Source organism: Sciurus carolinensis, chromosome 3 (genome assembly GCF_902686445.1).
Source record: "Sciurus carolinensis chromosome 3, mSciCar1.2, whole genome shotgun sequence".
Classification (NCBI taxonomy): Eukaryota; Metazoa; Chordata; class Mammalia; order Rodentia; family Sciuridae; genus Sciurus; species Sciurus carolinensis.
In genome coordinates, this window is record NC_062215.1 from 23,105,732 (window position 1) to 23,126,231 (window position 20,500).

A 20,500-nucleotide genomic window follows, 5' to 3' on the forward strand; every position below is an offset into this window, starting at 1 on the left:
GTGCTGGTAGGGCCAGACCTACTGCATTGGGAGGGATCAGGAAGGATTTATGTTTGTATGTCACAGTTGAATCAAGGGACTTAAGAGGCATCCTTCCAGCATGCCTTCAAAGGGTTTTTTGCTGGCTGCATGCTGCTTGCTACAAAAATCAATTTTCTGTTAGTAAAGAAGAAAAGGGAATGGATGTTGGATAGGCAGTGACCAGAGTGTCCCCAGAGCCTTGTAGATTGTGGTAAGGGGTGTGACCTTTGATCTGAGTGCAGCTTGGGAGCCACAGAATGTTCTAAGCAGGGGAGTGACATGCAGTGAGGGAAAAACTGCAGGTTGTCCCAACTGAGCCTCAGCAGCACACACAACTAGGCGTGTGTATTAGTTCTGTAGGGCCGCCATAACAAGTTACCCCAAATTTGGTGGCTTAAACATCAGAAATTTATTCGGAAGGGTGGAAGTGAGAAATCAAGATGTCAGCAAAACCATGCTACCTCTGAAGGCCAGAGGAAAACCCTTCCTGTCCCTTCCTGGCTTCTGGTAGTTCCTGGCAATCCTCAGGGTTTTGTGGTTTGTAAACTGCCATCATGTGTCCTTCTTCCCTGTGTGTCCGTGACTGTGTCCAAATCACCCTCTTTTTTTAATTTCAATTTTTAAAAATTAAGACATCATTTGTTGGACTGAGATTCCACCCAAACCTGGTGTGACCACATCTTTATTTGATTTTACTCTATTTCCAAAAATGGCCACAGTCACAGGTACTGGGGCTTAGGACTTGGATGTATCTTTTGGGGGAACACAATTTAAACTCACTACAGCCTGCAAAAGGACTAAAGTGCTACCTAGATGCTGGCTTCACTAAATAGGGCCACTTGTTTCTGCTTCACCCATGCATCACAGAAGAGCAGCCCAGGATTTAAGGAGGCAGGTTTGCCTCCCAGATTTCAACCAGTTGCAGGACATTGGTCCTTCCCTGGTCCCAGTCTCCTTTTCTCTCAGAAGGCAAAAGGAAGAGCCCGGGCTTCTGGCACAAGGTCTTAGTTTACCTGGTACATACTTCTTGAGCACTGAGCATGTGAGAACTTTGAGCAATGGGCACAAAGGTGACCTTACCCATCCCAGTATGTCAGGGGCTCATAATTAAGGCAGTAAAAGACATTTATTTGTTTGTTTGTTTGTTTTTTTGGGAATGGGGGGTTCCTGGTATTGTACCCAAGGGTGCTTTACCACTGAACTACAACCCCAGACCGTTTTATTTTTTATTTTGAGAGAGGGTCTTGTTCAATTGCCGAGTTTGATCTTCAACTTGCAATCCGCCTTGCCTCAGCCTCCAGTCACTGGGATTACCAGTGTTCACTAACACTTGTCTCACCCATTGGTTCTTCTTCTGTCAATTATGTTTTTGTTTTGCTTTGTTTAGTACTGGTGATTAAACCCAGGGGTACTTTGGCACTTTACCACTGAGCCACAACCTTGGTCCTTTTTAATCTTTTTATTTTGAGTTAGGGTTTCACTAAGTTACTTAGGGCCTCAGTAAGTTGCTAGGTTACAGGCATGCGCCACCATGCCCATCAGAAACAGACATTTAAGAGGTTTCATTTCTTCAAAATTTTAGGCTAACAGGTGTCCCCTAATAAAGTACTTTTTATGTGTGTGGTGCTAGTTTTCACACATGCTAGGCAAGTGCTCTACCACTGAGCTAATCCCCTGCTCCGTAAATTACATTTTTATTTGATCTGTGGGCTGGGGTGGGGAGGTGAACTGTAGTCACAACTATGACATGTTGTCAAAGCTTCAAAGTTGGGGGTTTGCAGACTGTCAGACGCATAGTGTTGTCCAGGGCCCTCTCTATATTTTTTGCTTTGAGGACAAATATGATTAAAAAAGAAAATGGCTCTCTTGGAAATTCCAGGAGGCAGGTTGGGCACCAACAAACCCACTTTTGTACTCCTGCCTTTGCATGGACCTTTGTGTTTTGGTGGGTGATTTTTGGTAGTTTTTGTTTTGCTTTGCTTTTTTTTTTTTTTTTTTTTTTTTTTTTGTTGTTGTTGTTGTTGTTGTTTCTTTGCTTTGTTTTTGATTCAGCTGGGGCTGCCCACCAGAGATTGGTGGAGACAGGAGAGAATGAGCCCTGGGCAGTGGGGATGAAGAGGGAGGGGGCGGAAGTTGCTGTTTCTGCAGGGAGGCTGAGAGCTCTGGGCATAAGCATGGCGGCTTTGGTGCCGTGGGCAGAGCTGGAGAGCATCTTCCTCTGGGCACCCTCCCAGAATCCCAGGGTTGGCAGCGATAGTAGCAATAGGAAGCAGCATCCTGGGCATGGGCACTTGCCCTCACCCCAGGGTGGTGGCTCTGTGGGTAAAATCCATCAACCCAAAAAGCCTGGGACCATGAGACTCTTGAAAATAGTAGACACCAGTCACCCGTGATCACCAAAGGTAATGAGGGTCATTTGCAAGAGTTGGAGGTCCTCCCTGGGCAGATAGGGTCAGAAGGTCAATAAGAGCTGAGCATTGAAGAAACAGGAATCCATTGAGAGGAGAAGACAAGGGCAGTGATTCTTCCTGTGCAAAGGCAAGAGCGACCACTGGTGGCCTGAGACTGTCAAGGGAGTCTGATCTGGTGGGTGGGTGCCCAGGGGTGCATGGGGGCGTGAGGGAAGTGAAGCCACAGAGAAGGGGGCTGGCTCATGCTGACACCTCGCATGCCAGGCGCAGAGTTTGCATTTTACCCCAAAGGGCAGTATCTTCAGGGACCCTGCGTAGCTGAGAGCAGAGTGATGTGACCTCAAGAGCATCCTAGAGAAGCTTGACTGCATGCCGGGGTTGGTGCAGGGGTGGGCCCTCTGGAAGCAGGAGGGGGAGCGGCACAGAGGCAGTGGGAACACACCACTGCACCCCACGTCTCTTCATCATCTTCCCCAGCCCACCTGACCCAGGTGCCCAAGTGTGACACCTGGCAGAAGAGCAGAGTCTGCCTCCCAGCAGGTGAAGAATGCAGGAGTCCCTGGTTCCTGCTGGACCCGGGGCAAGAGCTGGCTGGGCAGCTGGCAGCTTGGCAGGAACAACATTGTTTGCTCTGCTGTGACTGCAGCCACTGCTGCTGGGCAGCCTGATTAATGACCCATGACTCCCAGGGCATCTCTGCAGTGGCTGCCAATGGAACCTGCCCGCCCTGCCTCCTGGCCACCTGGCCTCGTAGGTAGGCACTGTTGGGCCAGCTCCAGAAGTGCAATGACATCCCTCTGCTCCCTGGATCTTCCACTCTTCTGTCAACCATTTCTCCAGCCTCATTTAAACCCCATGGCCCGGGATGCTCCCACGTGGGAGCCCACTGTGATCTGCCTTGTTCCACGTTTGATACCCTAAGTAACTCAGCAAGACTCTGTCTCTAGGTAAAATATAAAAAAGGGCTGGGGATGTGGCTCAGTGGTTAAGTGTTCCTTTTCAATCCCTGGTATCAAAAAAAAAAAAAAAAAAAAAAACCAACCCTCTGGTGACCCCAGCGTGGGTTCTGCATTACTCTGCTTGAGGGCCTGTGTTTTTTTTTTTGTTTTTTTGTTTTTTGTTTTTTTTTTTTTGGGTGCTGGGGATCGAACCCAGGGCCTTGTGCTTACAAGGCAAGCACTCTACCGACTGAGCTATCTCCCCAGCCCCTGAGGGCCTGTGTTTGGGTGTTCTGTTTATGTATGTCGCATCTCCACCATCAGACTAGCACCTCCCCAAGATCAAGGGTCAGCTTCCTGTAGACTGAGTGGGAAGGAGCAGAGGGTGGTTCCTGGCCTGCCTGATGCCTTGTGCCTTCTGTGATTTTGTCTTGGGCACCTGCAGGAGGACAACCACAGCTACTATGTGTCCCGGGTCTATGGCCCCAGTGAGCCCCGCAGTCGGGAACTGTGGGTGGATGTGGGTGAGGCCAACCAGAACCAAGTGAAGGTCCACAGGATCCTTTCCAACACCCACCGGCAGGCTTCGGTGAGTGACCAGTGTACCCGGTGTGTGTGTGTCTGGGTGGGAGACTGCACTGTGGGGACCTGGGAGCAGGCATGGGGGTGACCTGAGGTCTATGATGGGGGGGGACTTCTTAGGGGATCTCATGGTCTCAGCCACAGTGGGGGTACATGCCTTCAGTCCTAGGGGCCTGCCCTGGCCATACCTTCCCCCAACTCTGTCCAGACGAGCATGGGAAAGTGTGGGAATCCCACCCTTGGCCTGTGGCTTGGCCCGTGTTGACTCTCTCCCGTCCCCTGCAGAGAGTGGTGTTGTCCTTCGATTTCCCTTTCTACGGGCATCCTCTGCGGCAGATTACCATAGCAACTGGAGGTAAGGCAAAGTCAGCAGGGCCCTGGGGAGGGTTTAACCACCTTAGGCTGAATGCAGGGGTCTCAGTGGAGAGAGGCTTGAGAGAGGGACTGGAGAGGACCCAGGTTTGCTGTCTTGGGTGCCCCATTCTTAGGAAGGAGATCAGGACTCTCAGACCAACCCCTTCATATCAACTAAACTGCTCTCGTGTGTGTGTGTGTGTGTGTGTGTGTGTGTGTGTGTGTGTGCATGTGTGTGTGTGTGTGTCCCTCTGGGCCCCTGCAGTCTCTGAGTCAGAGAGAGAGGAAGAGGAGACTACATTCCACATTGAAAGTCTGGGTTCCTAGGACCGGTCTCCCTGTTGCTTGGAGGAGCCCATTTCTGATTCCCTTGCACTTCAGTTGTGTGTCCCACTTCCCTAGGGATGGGGGGAGGTGGGAGTCACCTCCTTTTCTTACACTATGTGTCCAGCTGGAGGCACAGGGAGAAACTTCTTTGGACTAGGGGCCTTCCGCTCTATACACACCAGACCCAGAGCCACGAGGTAGGGATGGGGCATAGGGGTCTGAGGCTGTCTTCCAGCCTTGGGGAAAAGACTCCCAGGAGTAGCCCCTGGAGGCATCTCTGGCAACCCCTCTGTACCTCTCCCACCCTAGGCTTCATCTTCATGGGCGATGTGATCCATCGGATGCTCACAGCTACCCAGTACGTGGCCCCCCTGATGGCCAATTTCAACCCTGGCTACTCCGACAATTCCACAGTGTCTTACTTCGACAATGGTGAGAGGCAGATCTCAGAGTGTAAGTCACCAAGCTCCAGGGATCTCTTGGTCCACCGGCTTTGGAGGAGCCCTAGGCTCAGAGAGGATAAGGGCCTTGCCCACCATCCCACAGCCAGACAGCCACCTCAGCTTTCTGTTCCTCATGTGGAAGATGGGGACAAAAATGCAGCTGCTTGCAAAGTCTGGTGAGATGACAAAATACAGGTGCCTGCTGTTAGTAGAGGTGAAATCAATGTCAGGGGCCTGGATGGTTCTCACTGTCATCCCACCACCCCAGGCGAACAGACATCTCTCCTGTTTCCTTTTCATCTCAAGGGGTCAGGATGACAGGAAGGAAGGACCCCACCCACATGGGGTAAGAGATAAGCAGGATCTGGGGGCTGAAGCTTCTGGCTCCACAGCCAGGCTGATGTCCGTGGGCTGCCCAGCTCTGGCCTTCTCAAATTTGCAAACTGCCCCCATCATCCAGAATGGAGCAAACCCGTGGCCAGTTCCACTCTGGCTGTCCAGCCAGGTCTCTGCTCTTCTCCTCAGGAACAGTCTTTGTTGTTCAATGGGACCACGTCTACCTCCAAGGCCGGGAGGACCGGGGCAGCTTCACCTTCCAGGCAGCTCTGCACCGTGACGGCCGCATTGTCTTCGGCTACAAAGAGGTGAGTGGGCCCAGCTGCAGAGGCAACTGGATCTCCAGCCTTTCTTTCATCCAGCAAATATTTGTAGGGAGTCTGCAGTGTGTCAGGCGTGTTGATGCTAATAAGCCAGCTGAGGGCCCTACCTGGGGCCCTGTCCTTGTGGAGCAATAGCCATAGTTGAGAGATAGACAATAATTACAGGGACAAATGCAGAATCACTACGGTGACAAGTGCTCCTGAGTAGAGCTGCCTGGTGCTAGCAGAGCCTGTCATGGGGCTCTTCATGTTGTCAGAGGCCAAAGAAGGTTTCCCTGAGGAAGAGAGCTGAGATCTGCAGGATGAATGGGAGTTAAAGAAGAGAGAGGAGCGTAGTCAGGGGAGAGACAGGCATGTGCAGAGGTCCTGTGGCAGGACAGAGCAGGGCTGGCACCAAGCCTTGGAGGGGAAAGAGCGGGGCAGGATGAGGCAGAGGAACAACCAGACATGCCTTTGAAAATGGCTACTCTGGCTTCAGAGCAGGGAGCAGGTCACTGGGGGCTCAGGAAGTGGGAGTGGACTCAGGGGAGAGGTAAGGGAAGCTTGGGGAAGGGAGACAGATATAACTGGACAGATTTGACAGCCACTGGAGTTTTTTTTAAACAGAATTGGAGATGGATTATGAGGGAGGAAAGAAAAGGAAGGGAGGGCAGAGGGTGACTGCTGGTTTCCGGCTGCACAGAGGTGCCGTTCACTGAGGTGGAGAAACGGGCTGGAGGTAATGTGGGCAAGACCTGGAATTTGGATGGGAGTTTGGGTTTGAGGTGACTTTGAGTCCTCCAAGAGGTGACACTGGGCAGGCAGAGCCCTCTGGAGCTCAGAGGGAAAATCAGTCTGGCCCAAGAGAGTTTGGGGGGTATATGGAGCCCCTTCTCTCTGCTGCAGATCCCCATGTCCGTCCTGGAAATCAGCTCCTCCCAGCACCCCGTCAAAGCAGGCCTGTCAGATGCCTTCATGATTGTCAACCCATCCCTGGACATACCAGGTGAGTCCCCAGGGAACCCGCGGAGACCTGGGCAGGTGGGACCCAGCTCAGATGGAAGTCAGGCTGGAGGGGTTGGCGTTGGGAGGAGTAGGGGATGGTAGAGATGTGGCAGCTGAGGAAGGAAGGGGCACAGTGAGCTCCAGCACTTCTCTGTTACAGCAGAAGAACCATTTTTTCCAACCAAATGTCCAGTGGGAGGCACGGGTCTGGATGAGGGGAAGGAGAGCCAAAGCCTTCCCCTCTGCATCTGTTCCATTTGGGAAATCCCCAAAGACACCAGGGGAGGGTTTTTTGAGCCTCCCAGAGCACAACTAGAATGGCCTCCAACCCAGGCGATTCAAGGGCCATTCAGGGAACAGGGAATCCAGCCTCAGTCATGCCACAGTGAACTCTGACCTTTGGTAAAACACATCTTCCCTCCAGTCTCAGTTGCCTCATCTGTAAAATGGGGTAGTAACTGAAAAGGTGCTTCCTCCTGGGCCCGCCTCCTGCGCTGACAGCTCCAGGAACCACAGCTCTTTCTCTCCTACTCCAGACCCCAAGCCAGCTTCCACAAGGGTCTTGGTTCAGCCAAGGAGGCTGCTGCCACCCTCTGCTTCATGACCCTTGACCCAGAGACTTTCTGTCCTGGCCTCTTTTGCTGAGCTGGGTGTGCCAAAGCCCCACTGTTTGACCAGTAGGAACCCAGGCAGGTCTGGGGAGAAGCCCTTGCTGTTCTTCTCCCTCCCACTTGTGCCTGGTGAGGCTGGGGACATTCTGAACTCCAGCCTGCCACCCCAGGCTGGATGAGGATGAGCCTAGGAGCCACCCAGGCTCCCTCTTGTAGAGGGGCCAGGCACCACCAGTCCGTGGAATCCAGAGCTTCCAGCAGAAGCGCCCTGGCTTGCCTGCGTTGGTGGAAGCCAGTCAAGCCCACTGGGCTCATTGAGACAGACACAGAGGAAGGAAGTCCTGCCTGAGCCATTCAGCCTCCGACAGAGCCTCTGCCCCTCAAGGACCAGCGCTTCTGTTGTAGGGCTTTATCCAGCACCTTCTATATGCAAGGCCGTCAGCACAGCGACTCCGCTCAGAGCCAGAAGCCGGGGCTGGAGTCCAACTATCCAGCTGTGTGTGACCCCCGGCAAGTCCCTGACCTCTCTGTGTCCTGCTCCATCTGTGTAGTCGGGGTAGGAGAGTGGCACTTTGCCTCCCACAGTTCCTGGGAAGATGAAGGTGGCAGTGTGCTTGGTGCCAGGCTCAGCGTCTGGCACGTAGGGACTGTGGGTCCTGTGTTAGAGTGACTTCCCCGCTGGCCTTCATGTTTCACAATCCGGCAGCACCTGGGACTGTAGCAAGTGGTGCAGGAGTAGCAGCAGGTGACACTGGTGTGTCACAAGTCCGAGGCCACAACCACAGCACTTTCACGTGGCTTTTGTGGTTAGTGGCAAAAAAAATCAGAGACCATAGAGACAGCGTTTCCCAGAGTTCCTTCCTATGAAATCCCCCCTTGAGACTGTTGCCATTTCTACAAACGACTCTTCTGATATTTGCTAATGCTTTTCATCTTCATTTAGAAAATTATACGTACTTTCTTTCTTTCTTCATTGATTTTGAGATAGGGTCTCCCTGTGTTGCCAGGCTGGTCTCCAACTCCCAGGCTCAAGCAATATTCTTGCCTCAGCCTCCCAAGTAGCTGGGACCCTCGGCAAAATTGCATATTCTTTTCATGAATAAATGTATCTGGTCTGAAATTAAAAAGACACAAAAAGATGTACAGAAAAGGTTAGATGGGAACTCTCTGAACCCCCAGAGCTCTATAAAGTGAATACCAGGGCTGCAGGACCAGCCCCATCACTGCGGTTAGCATCACCCACACAGGTGGCTTAGCACCTGGACAACCAGTTGTGACAGTCTCCAGATCACCCTGATTGTAGTAAGTAGCTACAGTGTGTAACAAATTGTCCCCAAATTTAGTGACTTAAAACAACAAATATGCTGTCTCGGTTTCTGTGAATCAAGAAGCAAAGCATGATTCATCTGGGTCATCCTCTTCAAGGTCTTTCACAGGCTGCAGAGTGTTAGCCAAGGTTCCAGTGATGGAGGGGCAGGGGGCAGGAATCTGCTTCCAGGAGCCAGCACATGTCATTGGCAGGACTCAGTTCCTCAAGGAGGTCTCTTGGTCCCTTGCCTTGTGACGTGCCTCAGGATGGCTCACAACATGGAAGCAAGTTTCCACCAGAACAGGCAAATCAGACAGCAGAAGAGGCAATCGAGATAACGGAGTATTAATTATTTTTGCCATATTCTACTAGTCAGAAGCAGGTCACTAGGTTCAACCCACACTGGGGGATGGGACCATGAATATGAAGGTATAATATCAGGAGATCGTTTTAGAGTCTTCCTACACACTGGTTATAATCTCCAGGTTCTGAATTTTACAGCATCTCATTAAATCTTCCCCCCGATATGGTGAGTAATGTCTGTACATTTGTGTTATTCTGAATGAGGACACAGATGCTCAGAGAGGTGGATCAACTTGCCTGTGGCCACACAACTATGAAAAGAAGAACACAACCCCAGATGTTCAATTTAAATCCTGGAGTCCACCACTGAGATTTTCTTTCTTTCTTTCTTTTTAGATATTGATAGACCTTTATTTTTATCCATTTATTATATATAGTGCTGAGAATCGAACCTAGTGCCTCATACATGCTAGGCGAGTGCTCTACCACTGAGCCACAACCCCAGTCCCACCACTGAGGTTTTCTTAATCTGACCTGCCCCCATCCCACCCACAGGAAGGAACTCTTTCTTGGCTCTCACAGACAACCACAGCCTTATGTGCACACCGGCTGGCTCTGGGGACAGTTCTTAGTGTCTGGGCTTTCTTTCTTTCCCTCCCCTCATCCTGTATACATGGCGGAATCCAGTGCAGGCAGGCGCTGGTCTGTTTCATCTGTATCTCCCTTGGGACTTTGTGCGAGGCTGTCTCAGGAAGTGTGCGTTGGATCAAGCTGTTGAATGAGGGTGAGGTAGAGGAAGTCAGGTCCCCAGGGATCTGCATCTGAGACTCCTCCATGATTCAGAAATAAAAGCCTATTTTAGAGCAAGCCCGGAGGGGGTGCGTAGGGCTGGAGGGCAGAGGGAGGAAGCACAGCCCACCTGAAATAACAGAGGTGGCAACCGAGGCAGGAGGGACGCCCGCCCCGGGGCTCTGGAGGAGCAGCTGAGTCTGTGTCCCCAGGGGCTGTTGGGTCTACCTGCCTGGCACCTGACCTCTATATCCTTCCCCAGGGCCTCTGCCTCCAGTCTCCCTCCCTTCCATCCCCTACTCGTGCGGCTACCACATCTGATCATGTCATTTTCTGGCTCCCTGTTGCCTACAGGATCAATACAGAAATCCTCAGTATGGCGTCCAAGGGCCTGCACAGCTGGCACAGCACATGGCTCACTTCCAAACCCTCCCTTGACCCGCCACACTCTTCCCAGGCAGCCTGGTGCGCGTTCCCTGTGTTCTCCAAGCATGTTCAGGGCTGGCCACATCTTTGTGACACAGTTCCCTTGTGGAAAATATTTTCCACCTAACCCTTTCTACCACTTGGCCAAATCTTACCCATCGTGGTCTGGCCGCACGGTCCCTCCTCCAGGCAGAAGTTTTGCTTCCTCTCTGCCCTGCAGGCCCTCCACTGGCACTGTTGATACAGTGACTCCCACTGCCCCCCTCAGCTGCCTTCTCCCCTGTGAGCTGTGAACCCCCAACCCTAGGGGCTGTCCTGTTAAGGAATGGCATAGCAGAGACCCTGTCCTCGGCCCTGATGTGACTCAGTGTGAGAACAGGCGCCTGATGCCACGTGTGTTTGGGCATGTTGTAGAAATCACATTCCTTTCTGTTGGAGTTTAGTACAGGGAGTGAGCATAGCCTTTAGGGGGTCTGGGAGCTCTTCAAACCGTATGTGGAATTGTGAGACGCAAGTGGGACACATTCCCATTCGTGTGTTTTTCTGGGATACTCTCTATCTCTGGCCTTCACTGGATTTTTAAATGGGCCACGTAGTGTGTGGAAGACTCCGATTCCACCCCCAGCACTGCAAAAATAAAAATAAAACGGGCCTCTGTGAAATAAAACGAAACCTCTGCTTTTGGGAATGAAGGATTTTCTGTGGCTAAGAGGCTAGATGGCTCTGAGTCTGATATTCAACCCTGCAAGTAGGGGATTAGTTTGGTTTAGGTTGAGCTGCAAATAACTGTAAGCCCCAAATAACTACGGCTCGAATGAGATGTTCAGGGAGAGCCCTCTGGTCTGCAGACCCTGTTATCTCCATGGGTGTTTCCACTGTCCAAGCCCAAAATGGGTGGCATCTCTGTTCTCGTCCCCAAGCATGACTCTTCCCTGCCTGGGGCGATGTGAGGACTGGGGTTTTGCTCCCCACTTTTCAAGACCTGTGTGGGGCCCAAACACTAAGCCTTTCCCTCCCAACCCTTTGCTGGTGAGGTTGAAGCCTCCGAGTCTCCCTCCTGGGGTTGAGAGAAGAAGATGCTGAGAACAACCAGAGTTTTTCTTGCCATTACTTCCTTACATAAACCTTGTGCGTATTTTGAGCAGTCTGCAAAACAGACTTTGATGAAGACAAAAGCCATGTGCCGTTAGCAGCATCTGTTTGTGGAGGTGCTCAGAACATCCAGGGCGGCCTAGACACTATGCCCAGCGGAACCGCCAGAAGTCAGTAGAATTTCCTCTACTCATTGGCTTAAGAAACTCTTTATTTCATGAACTCTATAATAACAACTTGAGCGTAGCCAATGTCTAAACTGACAGAGATTCTGAATTAGTGGAGTTGGTTAGTGAGGATTTGATTAAGCCAGGGCTCCAAATTGCAACCTGCCTTTTGGCTGGCCCCAGAATGGCCTCGGACAGCCCTAACATGCTGGTCCACCTCCTTTTCCAGAACTTTCCTTTCCAAGGCAGACTTGAGACCAGATGTGTGTCAGAGGTCTGCGGGTGCCTCTATTCCAGGCCGTCAGTGGGGGAGGTGGAGGTCCCTGCTAGCTGCAGAAGGGAGAGGGACCAGCCAAGGAACATGCATGGGGGAGAAAGAGTTGTGGTCACCAGATCTGGCCCATTTCCTCTTCTCATCTTTCCTGATAAAGGATCCCTCAAAGTGCTCTTCCTAGGAGTTTTTTTGATTGTTTGTTTATTTGTTTTGTACTAAAGATTGAACCCAGGGGTGCTTAACCACTGAGCAACATTCCCAGCCCATTTTATTTTTTAGTTGGAGACTAAGTTGCTTAGGGTCTGCTAAATTGTGGAGGCTGACCTTGAACTTGCAATCCTCCTGCCTAGCACTTCCTCCGCCAACACCAGTCACTGGGATTAGAGGTGTGCCACCACCTGGCTTCTTGGAGGTTTTGAATCTGCCTGGGGTCTTCCTCCCCTCTTGCCCTTTTCTCTGCTGGTTGCCCCACTCCTCTGCTCCTGAGTCTAGTCTCTTCTTTCTCTGTCCCTTTTTTATCTTGCTTTGATGCTAGGAGGAACCCTCCTGCCTTCCCAAGGGCTGAAAGGCCCTTGGGGTTCCTTCTAGGGCTCAAGTCATGATTACTGAATGAATAATTAGTTGAGCAAAGGAATGAATGAATGAAGACTGTGCTGGGACCCCTCATTTTACATTTCTTTTTATACCATGACCTCCTGTTCTGGGGGGATGTTGGTGGCTGGACCTCTCAGTGTCCTAGGTTCTTCTGACTGAACCAATGCTTCTCCATAATAGCTGATGTAGAAATAAAATAGGACACATAAACTTCCTCTTTTTTTTTTTTTTTTTTTTGAGCCATTAACATGTCTTGATGGGACAACAGCGTCTTCCATGTCTTGAACGACTGGGAGCAGAGATAAAACAGAACGTCCCAAACTGACAGAAATGGCTTTGGGACAGCCCCCATGCTGGTTCTGGAAAGCATCAACTGACAATGCAGATGGATGTCATTGTTCTTGGGCAAGCCCCAGATGTTGGTGAAACGATCCAAAGTCAAATAGGCAGGGAAATTAAGGATCCTGTTTACAAAAAATAAAGTATTACCAAAGCCATGCACTCCAAGCAGTGCAAGCAGGCAGCTAGAGGATGCCAGTATTCTCAGCTGGAGATTTCCACACACTCACTTGTGTCCCCCTTCCTGCCACCACTCTTCCAGGCCCTGGTAGGGCTGTGTTTGGTTTTGAAGGGACATCTGGCCATCTTTGGCTTCACCCTTGCTTGGGGCACATCCCTAGCTCTGCCCCTGCCCCACCCTAGTTCCTGGTGGGAGGTTTCCCCAGAGCCCTGCCCTCCCTGGCTGCTGCTCCTGTGTCTCTGTCCTTGAACTCAGTTTCCTTGACAAGTACAGGTCTCCTTATGTGCAGAGTCCCTTTGTGCCTCCCATTCCCGCCTCCCACCATCCTGCAGGAGACTCCTGAAAGCCAGCTCTGCTCCCTCTTTGGGCTCTAACCGAGGAAAAGGTCTGTCTGGTTTTCTATGGCCATCTGGGGACTGCCCTTTTGGAAGGGCCACAATCTGTGGTGGGCAGGGGAGGAAGGGCGTGCTTCCTTGGGACTGTGGCCAGTGCTGTAATAGTTGTTGAGGTTTGCATGACTGTATCCCATTCATGCATACACAGTCATTTCTTGAAGCTCTGTTAAGTACAAGGCCTGGCGTCTTGGGCAGGGGTGCCCAGATAAATACCATACGCCCGCTATCCTCCAGGAGCTCAGAGTCTGGTAGGGAGAGGGGCAGGCAGGAAAGGAGATACTGACCAAGCAGGTTATAGATGACACTGGACATTGCACAGGGGGTGGTGAAGCTCAGAGGAGGGGATGCCAATTGCCTGAGGGTGGAGGAAGTCTTCAAGGAGGGGATGGCCATCCAGCTGAGCCTTCAGACTTGGGGAGGGAGAAAAAGGAAGAAAGGTTGCCATTGGACTCCAGAGGCCACAACCAAGCACCTTGGAAGGCAGAATTGGGAGACCTGAGTTTCCCGTTCCTTTTTTTTTTTTTTAATCCCATCAAATTTGATACCTGAAAGGGGTGATTCTTTCAGAAAGAAAGATGGCTCCTGTGAGTAGTGGATGGGGACGGAGCTCCAAAAACTGGCCTAAAACATTCTTGTCCTCCTTGGAGAGGTTCCCAGACTCCAGGCCCCCTTCTCATAATAGTGAGTGTCACACAGGGGGTGCCATGTAGCACAGGGGACTTTAGTGCCCCACAGAACACATGAATTACAATAACCTGCCCTCCTCACCTCAGTCTCTGTCAAATCCCGCTCTTACTTGGCAAGGGGTCTTGTATTGAAAAAAAATAAAAATTGTATGTGGGGCTGGAGATGTGATTCAGCAGGAGGAGCCCTTGCCTAGCATGTGCAAGGCCCTGGGTTTCATCACAAGCCCTGGGAAAACAAATCTGTGTGTTGTGCATATGCTTGTGTGTCTGAGTGTTCACGGAGGGGGCATGTGTGTGCCTCACTTCCCTCAACTCTTTTTTTAAAAGTGGATTTTAAAAATAATAACTTTATTAAGTTTTGTATATGGTGCTGAGGATTGAACCCAGTGCCTCACACGTGCTAGGCAAGTGCTCCACCACTGAGCCACAACCCCGGTCCTCCCCTCAACTCTTGAGCGGGGCTTTCTCCTCTTAGGACCACAGAAGCTGTGTAGATAGCTGGCAGTTGCTGACTGACGTCCCCAAGGCTTGCCTCCTAGGGTTGTTTAGGAGGAAAATAAATACACAATCATTCAATCCTTTGGATGTTGGCTTAATTTTTTTTTTTTTTTTTTTTGTACTGGAGAGTGAACTCAGGGGCACCTAACCACTGAGCCACATCCCCACCCCTTAATTACTTATTTTTAAAGACAGATAAGTAAATCTGTTTCCGCCTGACTTAGAAACACAAATAGGAATGCTCTAAGCAATGAGGTGGGCAGAAGCTGATTGGACACCTCTCTGCCCAACACCATGTCAGTAGCACCAAATGGGCCACTTGAAATCAGCACTGGTGGGAGTATTTACACCATGGAAATTGGCCAGAGCTATAAGTGGGGACTCCTCAGCCCCTTCCCCACCTGGCCCCAGGTGCTGTTGAACATTCGTCTACAGATGTCTTTGATGAACTTCTGGAGCTGCCCTGGCATGGAGGCCTGAGTTTTAAGTTGGCCTCTGGGGGAAAAAAATTGTGTGGCTTTGGGCAAATAATGTCCCTTCCTTGATTTCACCCCTTCCTTGTAAAATGGGGAGATTGGTGACTTCTTGACTGTGTACCCTGGAATGTCATGAGGGCAAATGAGATGATTCAGATCCAGGTAACTTCCTGATAGGAGCCCCAGGGTGGCCAGTGCCAGGACTGTCTTGTGTGTCACTGAGTGCTCAGGACTTAGCAGGACCCCCAGGACAGAGCAGGTGCCCATACCTGTTTTCTAAATGAGCAAGTGAATATGGTACACAATGATGCTGGGCTATTGTGCAAGTTTTCTCGTTTATTTATTATAGATATTTCCCATTTAAGGCTGTGGATAGGTGTGGTAAATTATAATGTATTATACCAAATTTTATCAGTCCATGGATTAATCTATCTGAACCTCAGTTTCCCCATCTGTGAAGTGGATAGCAGGACCACGTGACTTCTTAGTTCTCTGGCAGCTCTCAATCTGACAAGTCTGAGTCTCTAGAGCTGGGCCCATCTCCTCTCTGATGGAGCCCATACCTGGGCAGGGCTCCCCTGGTGGGTACCTACCAAGTCCACCTGGACCCCCATGCCTGGGTCTGCCTGGCAGGGAAGCAGGGAAGAGAAAAGCAGGGGGAGGCTTGGATCTCAACACAAATCAGCTGGCTCCAATTTAGGAGTCCATCGGGGGAGGGTGCCTCAGGGCTGGAGAAGTCATTCTCTGTGGCAGGAAAGGAAGGGCCAGGCCAAGGTCCTCCCACTGCCTCCTCGGGAGAGTCATTATGTGAGGGTGGGGGCAGGGAGCAGCCCTCAGAGGAGCATGGGCTATCCACCCCAACCTCCAGCACCCCCAAGCCCATTCAGCACTTTGATGTCCCCCGCTCTTCTTATTGCCTTATTCTCTAGTAAGGAGAAAAGCAAGGAACAGCATCTACTCTGGCCCAGGAAGAAATAAGGGAAGCCAGGGAAGAGGTGGCAGCCCCAGGGAGAGAAGCAAGCAGCCTGGGCCTTGGAGCCAGCCGAGGGAAACGGGGAGGACCACAGGACTGGGCATTTGAGGCTGAGAGAGTGAAGTGGGGGGACCCAGGTTGTCCAGATGGTCATGGTCAGACACCTCTATGGAGGATCTCCACTCTGTCCACAGCAACCTCCACAGCGGTGGGACTGCAGGAACCACTAGAGTCTTAGACAGGAAGCATGCTGAGAGAGAGGTGCAGGGGAAGGGAAAAAAATGAGGTATACTTTCTCTCCATGTTCAAGTTTATAAATTAAACTTTGTTTAGGGAGGAGTTTAAGGGTTAGGAGTTGCTGAAAGTGCCCTGTATTCTCAGCTACATGAAAAGCAAAAAAGCAGGCGTGGTGGCGCATGCTCCATAATCCCAGCTACCCAGGCGGCTGAGGCAGGAGACTGAGGCAAGTTCAAGGCCAGCCTCAGCAACAAAGCGAGACCCTGTTTCAAAATAAAATTTCATAAGGGTTGAGGCTGTAGCTCAATAGTAAACATTTGTGTAGTATGTATGAGGCCCTGGGTTCCATCTCCAGTAACACACACACACACACACACACACACACACACACACACACACATGCACACACACATGAGCTGGGATTGAGAGGAAAGAGGGACTCATGTATTTTCAAAATAACCCCAGGTAAAGGATGACTAGTCTCATTTCTGGGTGCAGTTCATGAAGCCTATGTCCCTCATCCAAGGTCACCTAGATGGTAAGGACAGAGCTATCTGCCTGGTCACAGTAACCCCGACATTCCCCCTTCCTTTGAAGTCATTCTCTTAGTGCAGGGCTTCTCTTCCTCCATGTCTCAATCAGTTCTCCCCACTCCCTTCCCCTTCCTACCCAGCTCAGAGCTATAACCAATTCATGGGTATCGGATGGACTCCCCTAGAAAAGTCAGATGGGCAGTACCAACATTTCAAGCTCAGATCTCTGTTTAGTTCTGGGGACCTTTGCCAGCACCAATGCCAGAGTAGTTTCCTTCTCATTGGTTAGAATGATGTTGTACAGACTTGAATGCTTCAAGGGCCCAGGGTCCACCAGGACCTTCAACAGGGCACTGTGGTGTGATGGGAAAAGAGTGAACTTTGGCTTCAGACCTACGGGGGTTCAATCCTGGGTTAAGTAGGAGGGAACTATTCTGAGATTGAGGATAAGTAAGTGATGTCATACAGCTGAGATATTCTGCTAAACAGTGGATGCTCCCCTATATTCTTCCCACAGGAGGAGGGGTGAGGGATAGGGCACCCAGCCCTTGCACTAGATGCCCTCCCTTATATGGTAGCTCTCCTATTCCTTTGGGAAATTTAGAAACCATCTAGAGTTGAGTGAGAAATATTTCCCTACTTACTCTGGGTTTCTAATACTAAAAACCCAATCCAAACTAGCTTAACCAGGAAGTAGAGTGCATTGGGAAATACCGAAGTAGTCCAAAGAACTAAATGAAGGACTGAACGTCTGGGAAGATAGGGGCCAGGGAAAGTCTTGGAACATCACTAGTACTTCCTGTTTCTTTTCGTAAAATGGCTTTATTCCCCATAAGATGACTGTAAACACTCTCATTCATGGGCTTGGTTAGTTGAAAAAAAGTCTCGGGGAAGATTTCTGATTGGTTCATCTTAAATCCGTCACCCAGCCCTGAACCAATCACTGTGAGGCAGGATCATGGAAGACAGCACCTCCAGTGGGCTGGGCACAGTTTCCCCAAAAGGAATGTTGTTTCCAGAAAGAGGAAGGGCGTTGGAAAGACCACACACTAAGTGCCCTTTCTCCTTGTGGGGAAGTTCAACTGCTGGCTGCCTGCCTTGCAGAATCAGAGGAAACCAACTCCAAATCTTGGTTCTTGAGTTGACATGGTAGCGTTGTGGGAAATATCAGTACATTTAAGAAGGCCATTTTAAGACGAATATTTTTATCTACAGTTTCAGTTTTTTCCTCCCAAAGGTGTGTGGCAAGTATCTCCGTCTTTCTACTTCACAGACAAGAAACTGAGGCTCCACTGACTTACCCAAGGTTAGCTAGCAAGTCAGGAGCAGAACTCAAATCAGAACTTAGGTCTTCTGACTCTGAAGTCCTGAGGGAAGTTTCTGCAGGGATCAAGGTAGGACTTAAGAGTGGCTCCAGGCCCTGAACCTTGCTCAGGCCTCCATCCAGGAGGAGAGAGGAGTCAGTGAAGTGGAGCGAGACTTTAGCAGAGCACTCACTGTGGGTCAGGTGCAGGACCAGAGGCTCACAATCTAATGCCTGGAAGGTCTGTACCACATGGTGAGTACAGTGGGAAGAGGACACCTGGCCTGAGTGGGGACAGGAGGGAACTGGCCAAGAGGTGCCGCTCAGAGGAAGCAGGATCTGCACGAGTGAGCTAGACAAGGAGATAAGGGTGAAAAAACATTGTGGATCAGGGAACGGCACTGTGATGGCCCAGAGGCACGTAGCAGCACAAGAGTCCCCGTCTTCTCACCCCAGGAGCAGCCAAGCCTCTGTGGTGGTAGTTTAACCTGCATGTGACAGAAGGCTCTCCTCTCAAGGTCAGCTCCCATCCTCTTGTCTCTCCCACGTTGGTGGGTTGACTTCCTCCCTCAGTGGCTGCATATTAAGCCCTCTGGCTGTGACAGGCTTCTGACAACAGGCTTTGCCTCTGTTTCAGAATCACGTCGAAGGACGATCTTTGAATACCACCGGGTGGAGCTGGACTCCAGCAAGATCACCAGCACGTCGGCCGTGGAGTTCACCCCATTGCCAAGTGAGTGGGGGTTGTTCCCACTGACAGGGGGCATTCCACCATCTTGGAACCTGCTTCAAAGTTAACAGACAGGGTTCATGGCCCAGACCCACCACTGAGCTCTGAGGTTACAGTTACCTAACTTTTCTGGGCCTCCCTTTCTCCTCTGTAACCTGGCCCCAACACCTCCCTCCCAGAGCTGTGGTAAGGGCTGGAACCAGAAATGACAGCTCTGACATTCACTGGTAACTCCCAGGCCTGGAGTGTGTTTCGCCTGGTATATGACAGTTATTGTTATTTATGTATAATTGAAACCCCAGAGAGATATACCCCTGAGAATGCTTAGATAGCCCCAAAGAAAAATAACCCAGAAACTGAACAATCCATGGTTTGTCATTAAAATTTCCTTAGAGGAAGTGATGCTGGAGTCCCTGGGCAGAAGGCAGTAAAAAGATTTAGGCAGAAGCCCTCCAAAAATTTGCTCACTTAGAGTTGAAGACACATGTGACCAAGGCCCCCTGCCACTGTGGACCCCTTAGGGCTAGCTTTGGGTGCTCTTTGGGATGTGGTCAGGGCAGCTGGGGGACTGAAGGAAGGAGGACAGCACTTCCGCTCTTGTATTTTATTTTATAAATCCCCAGTGGTGCTGGGGATTGAACCCAGGGCCTTGTGCATGCTAGGCAAGCACTCTAGCAACTGAGCTATCTCCCCAGCCCCATATTCTGATATTCTTAAGAGGCTTTTAATTCCCTCTCTCGTCTCAGCGTTCCTCCCAGCTTCCTTCTGAAGCCATGGCCTGCCTGCCTTCCGTGACTTTTCTTGCTTCCCTTTCTCCTCCTTCCTCCTCCTTCCTGGGAGCAGGGGATAGAAAAAGAAAAGGAGAAGGAGGAAGGGTTGGTCCTGAATGCCAGGCCATGTCTCAGCCTGGGCTCAGCCGGTATCTTCCCCTGGAAAAGGGAAAGGACCCAGACAGCAGGGAGTCCCAGGGCTAAGATACCTTGTGGGTCACAGACCCACCCACCAACCCAGTCACTTTCTAAGGAGGCAGGAGCCCTGGGCCTGAGAAACAGGGATTCCTCAGGGACTCCTCGGGGATTGGTAAGGACAAACTTCAAGTCCTAAAACTTGGATTAAGCTGCAGTGAAGAGCAAGGACATCCAAGGCCAGGGTTAACTGCCTAGGTGGAAGTTGTAAGCTGGCCTAGGAATGCCTTTTTTTTTTGGTACCAGGGATCGAACCCAGGGTTGCTTAACCACTGAACCACATCCCAGCCCCAGGGTCTTGATAAGTTGCTGAGCCTGGCTTTGAACTCATGATCCTTCTGCCTCAGCCTTCCAAGGTGCTGGGATTTCAGGCATGCACCACAGCGCCTGGTGTGGGAATGCATTTCTGAGGCTGTTTAGTTAAGCCACTGCAGGACGCCAGTGAATTCAGCATTTAATAGCATACAGGACATCAGAAATGAGATGCAGGTCAATAGGCATTATGAACATCCCACAAGGCCCCAGAGGGTTTCGTCATGGCCACTGTGGCCGGAGTCATTCAGGGGCCTCCAGAGTCACCGAGAATGGCAAGGCCATAAACTCCTGTGTGGCTGCCCATGTAGGAGGCCAGCTGGCTTTGTTGGGAGAAAACTCTTCATCCCTCAGCTTCTCCATTACATTTTGGGTGTAGCACTGTGTTCTTATCCCAGATCCTTCCAAAAATGTGGATGGCTTATCTTTAAGCCATCGTACTCCATGTTGTGTCCCTCCTGGCTCCTCTTCTAGGAGACAGTCATGGAAAAGTAGCCTGGGGTGAGGCTGGGGGCAGGGGCAGGAGGGACCCACTGGGGAACTGAGAGGCTGGGTTCTGGCTCTAGGTCCACACAGACCCTGGCTCAG

At 50.9% G+C, this 20,500-nt stretch overlaps 1 protein-coding gene across 3 annotated transcripts in view; it reads left to right on the top strand.

The window, feature by feature from the left end:
• Plxdc1 (plexin domain containing 1) overlaps nt 1–20,500 on the top strand; it is a 65,832-nt gene that overhangs the window by 27,609 nt on the left and 17,723 nt on the right. For all 3 annotated transcript variants that reach the window (XM_047546228.1, XM_047546229.1, XM_047546230.1), the window contains exons 3-8: nt 3,816–3,959; nt 4,238–4,307; nt 4,943–5,065; nt 5,602–5,720; nt 6,621–6,720; nt 18,543–18,638. In XM_047546228.1, the coding sequence (XP_047402184.1) occupies nt 3,816–3,959; nt 4,238–4,307; nt 4,943–5,065; nt 5,602–5,720; nt 6,621–6,720; nt 18,543–18,638 (652 nt within the window). The remainder of the gene's footprint in view (nt 1–3,815; nt 3,960–4,237; nt 4,308–4,942; nt 5,066–5,601; nt 5,721–6,620; nt 6,721–18,542; nt 18,639–20,500) is intronic.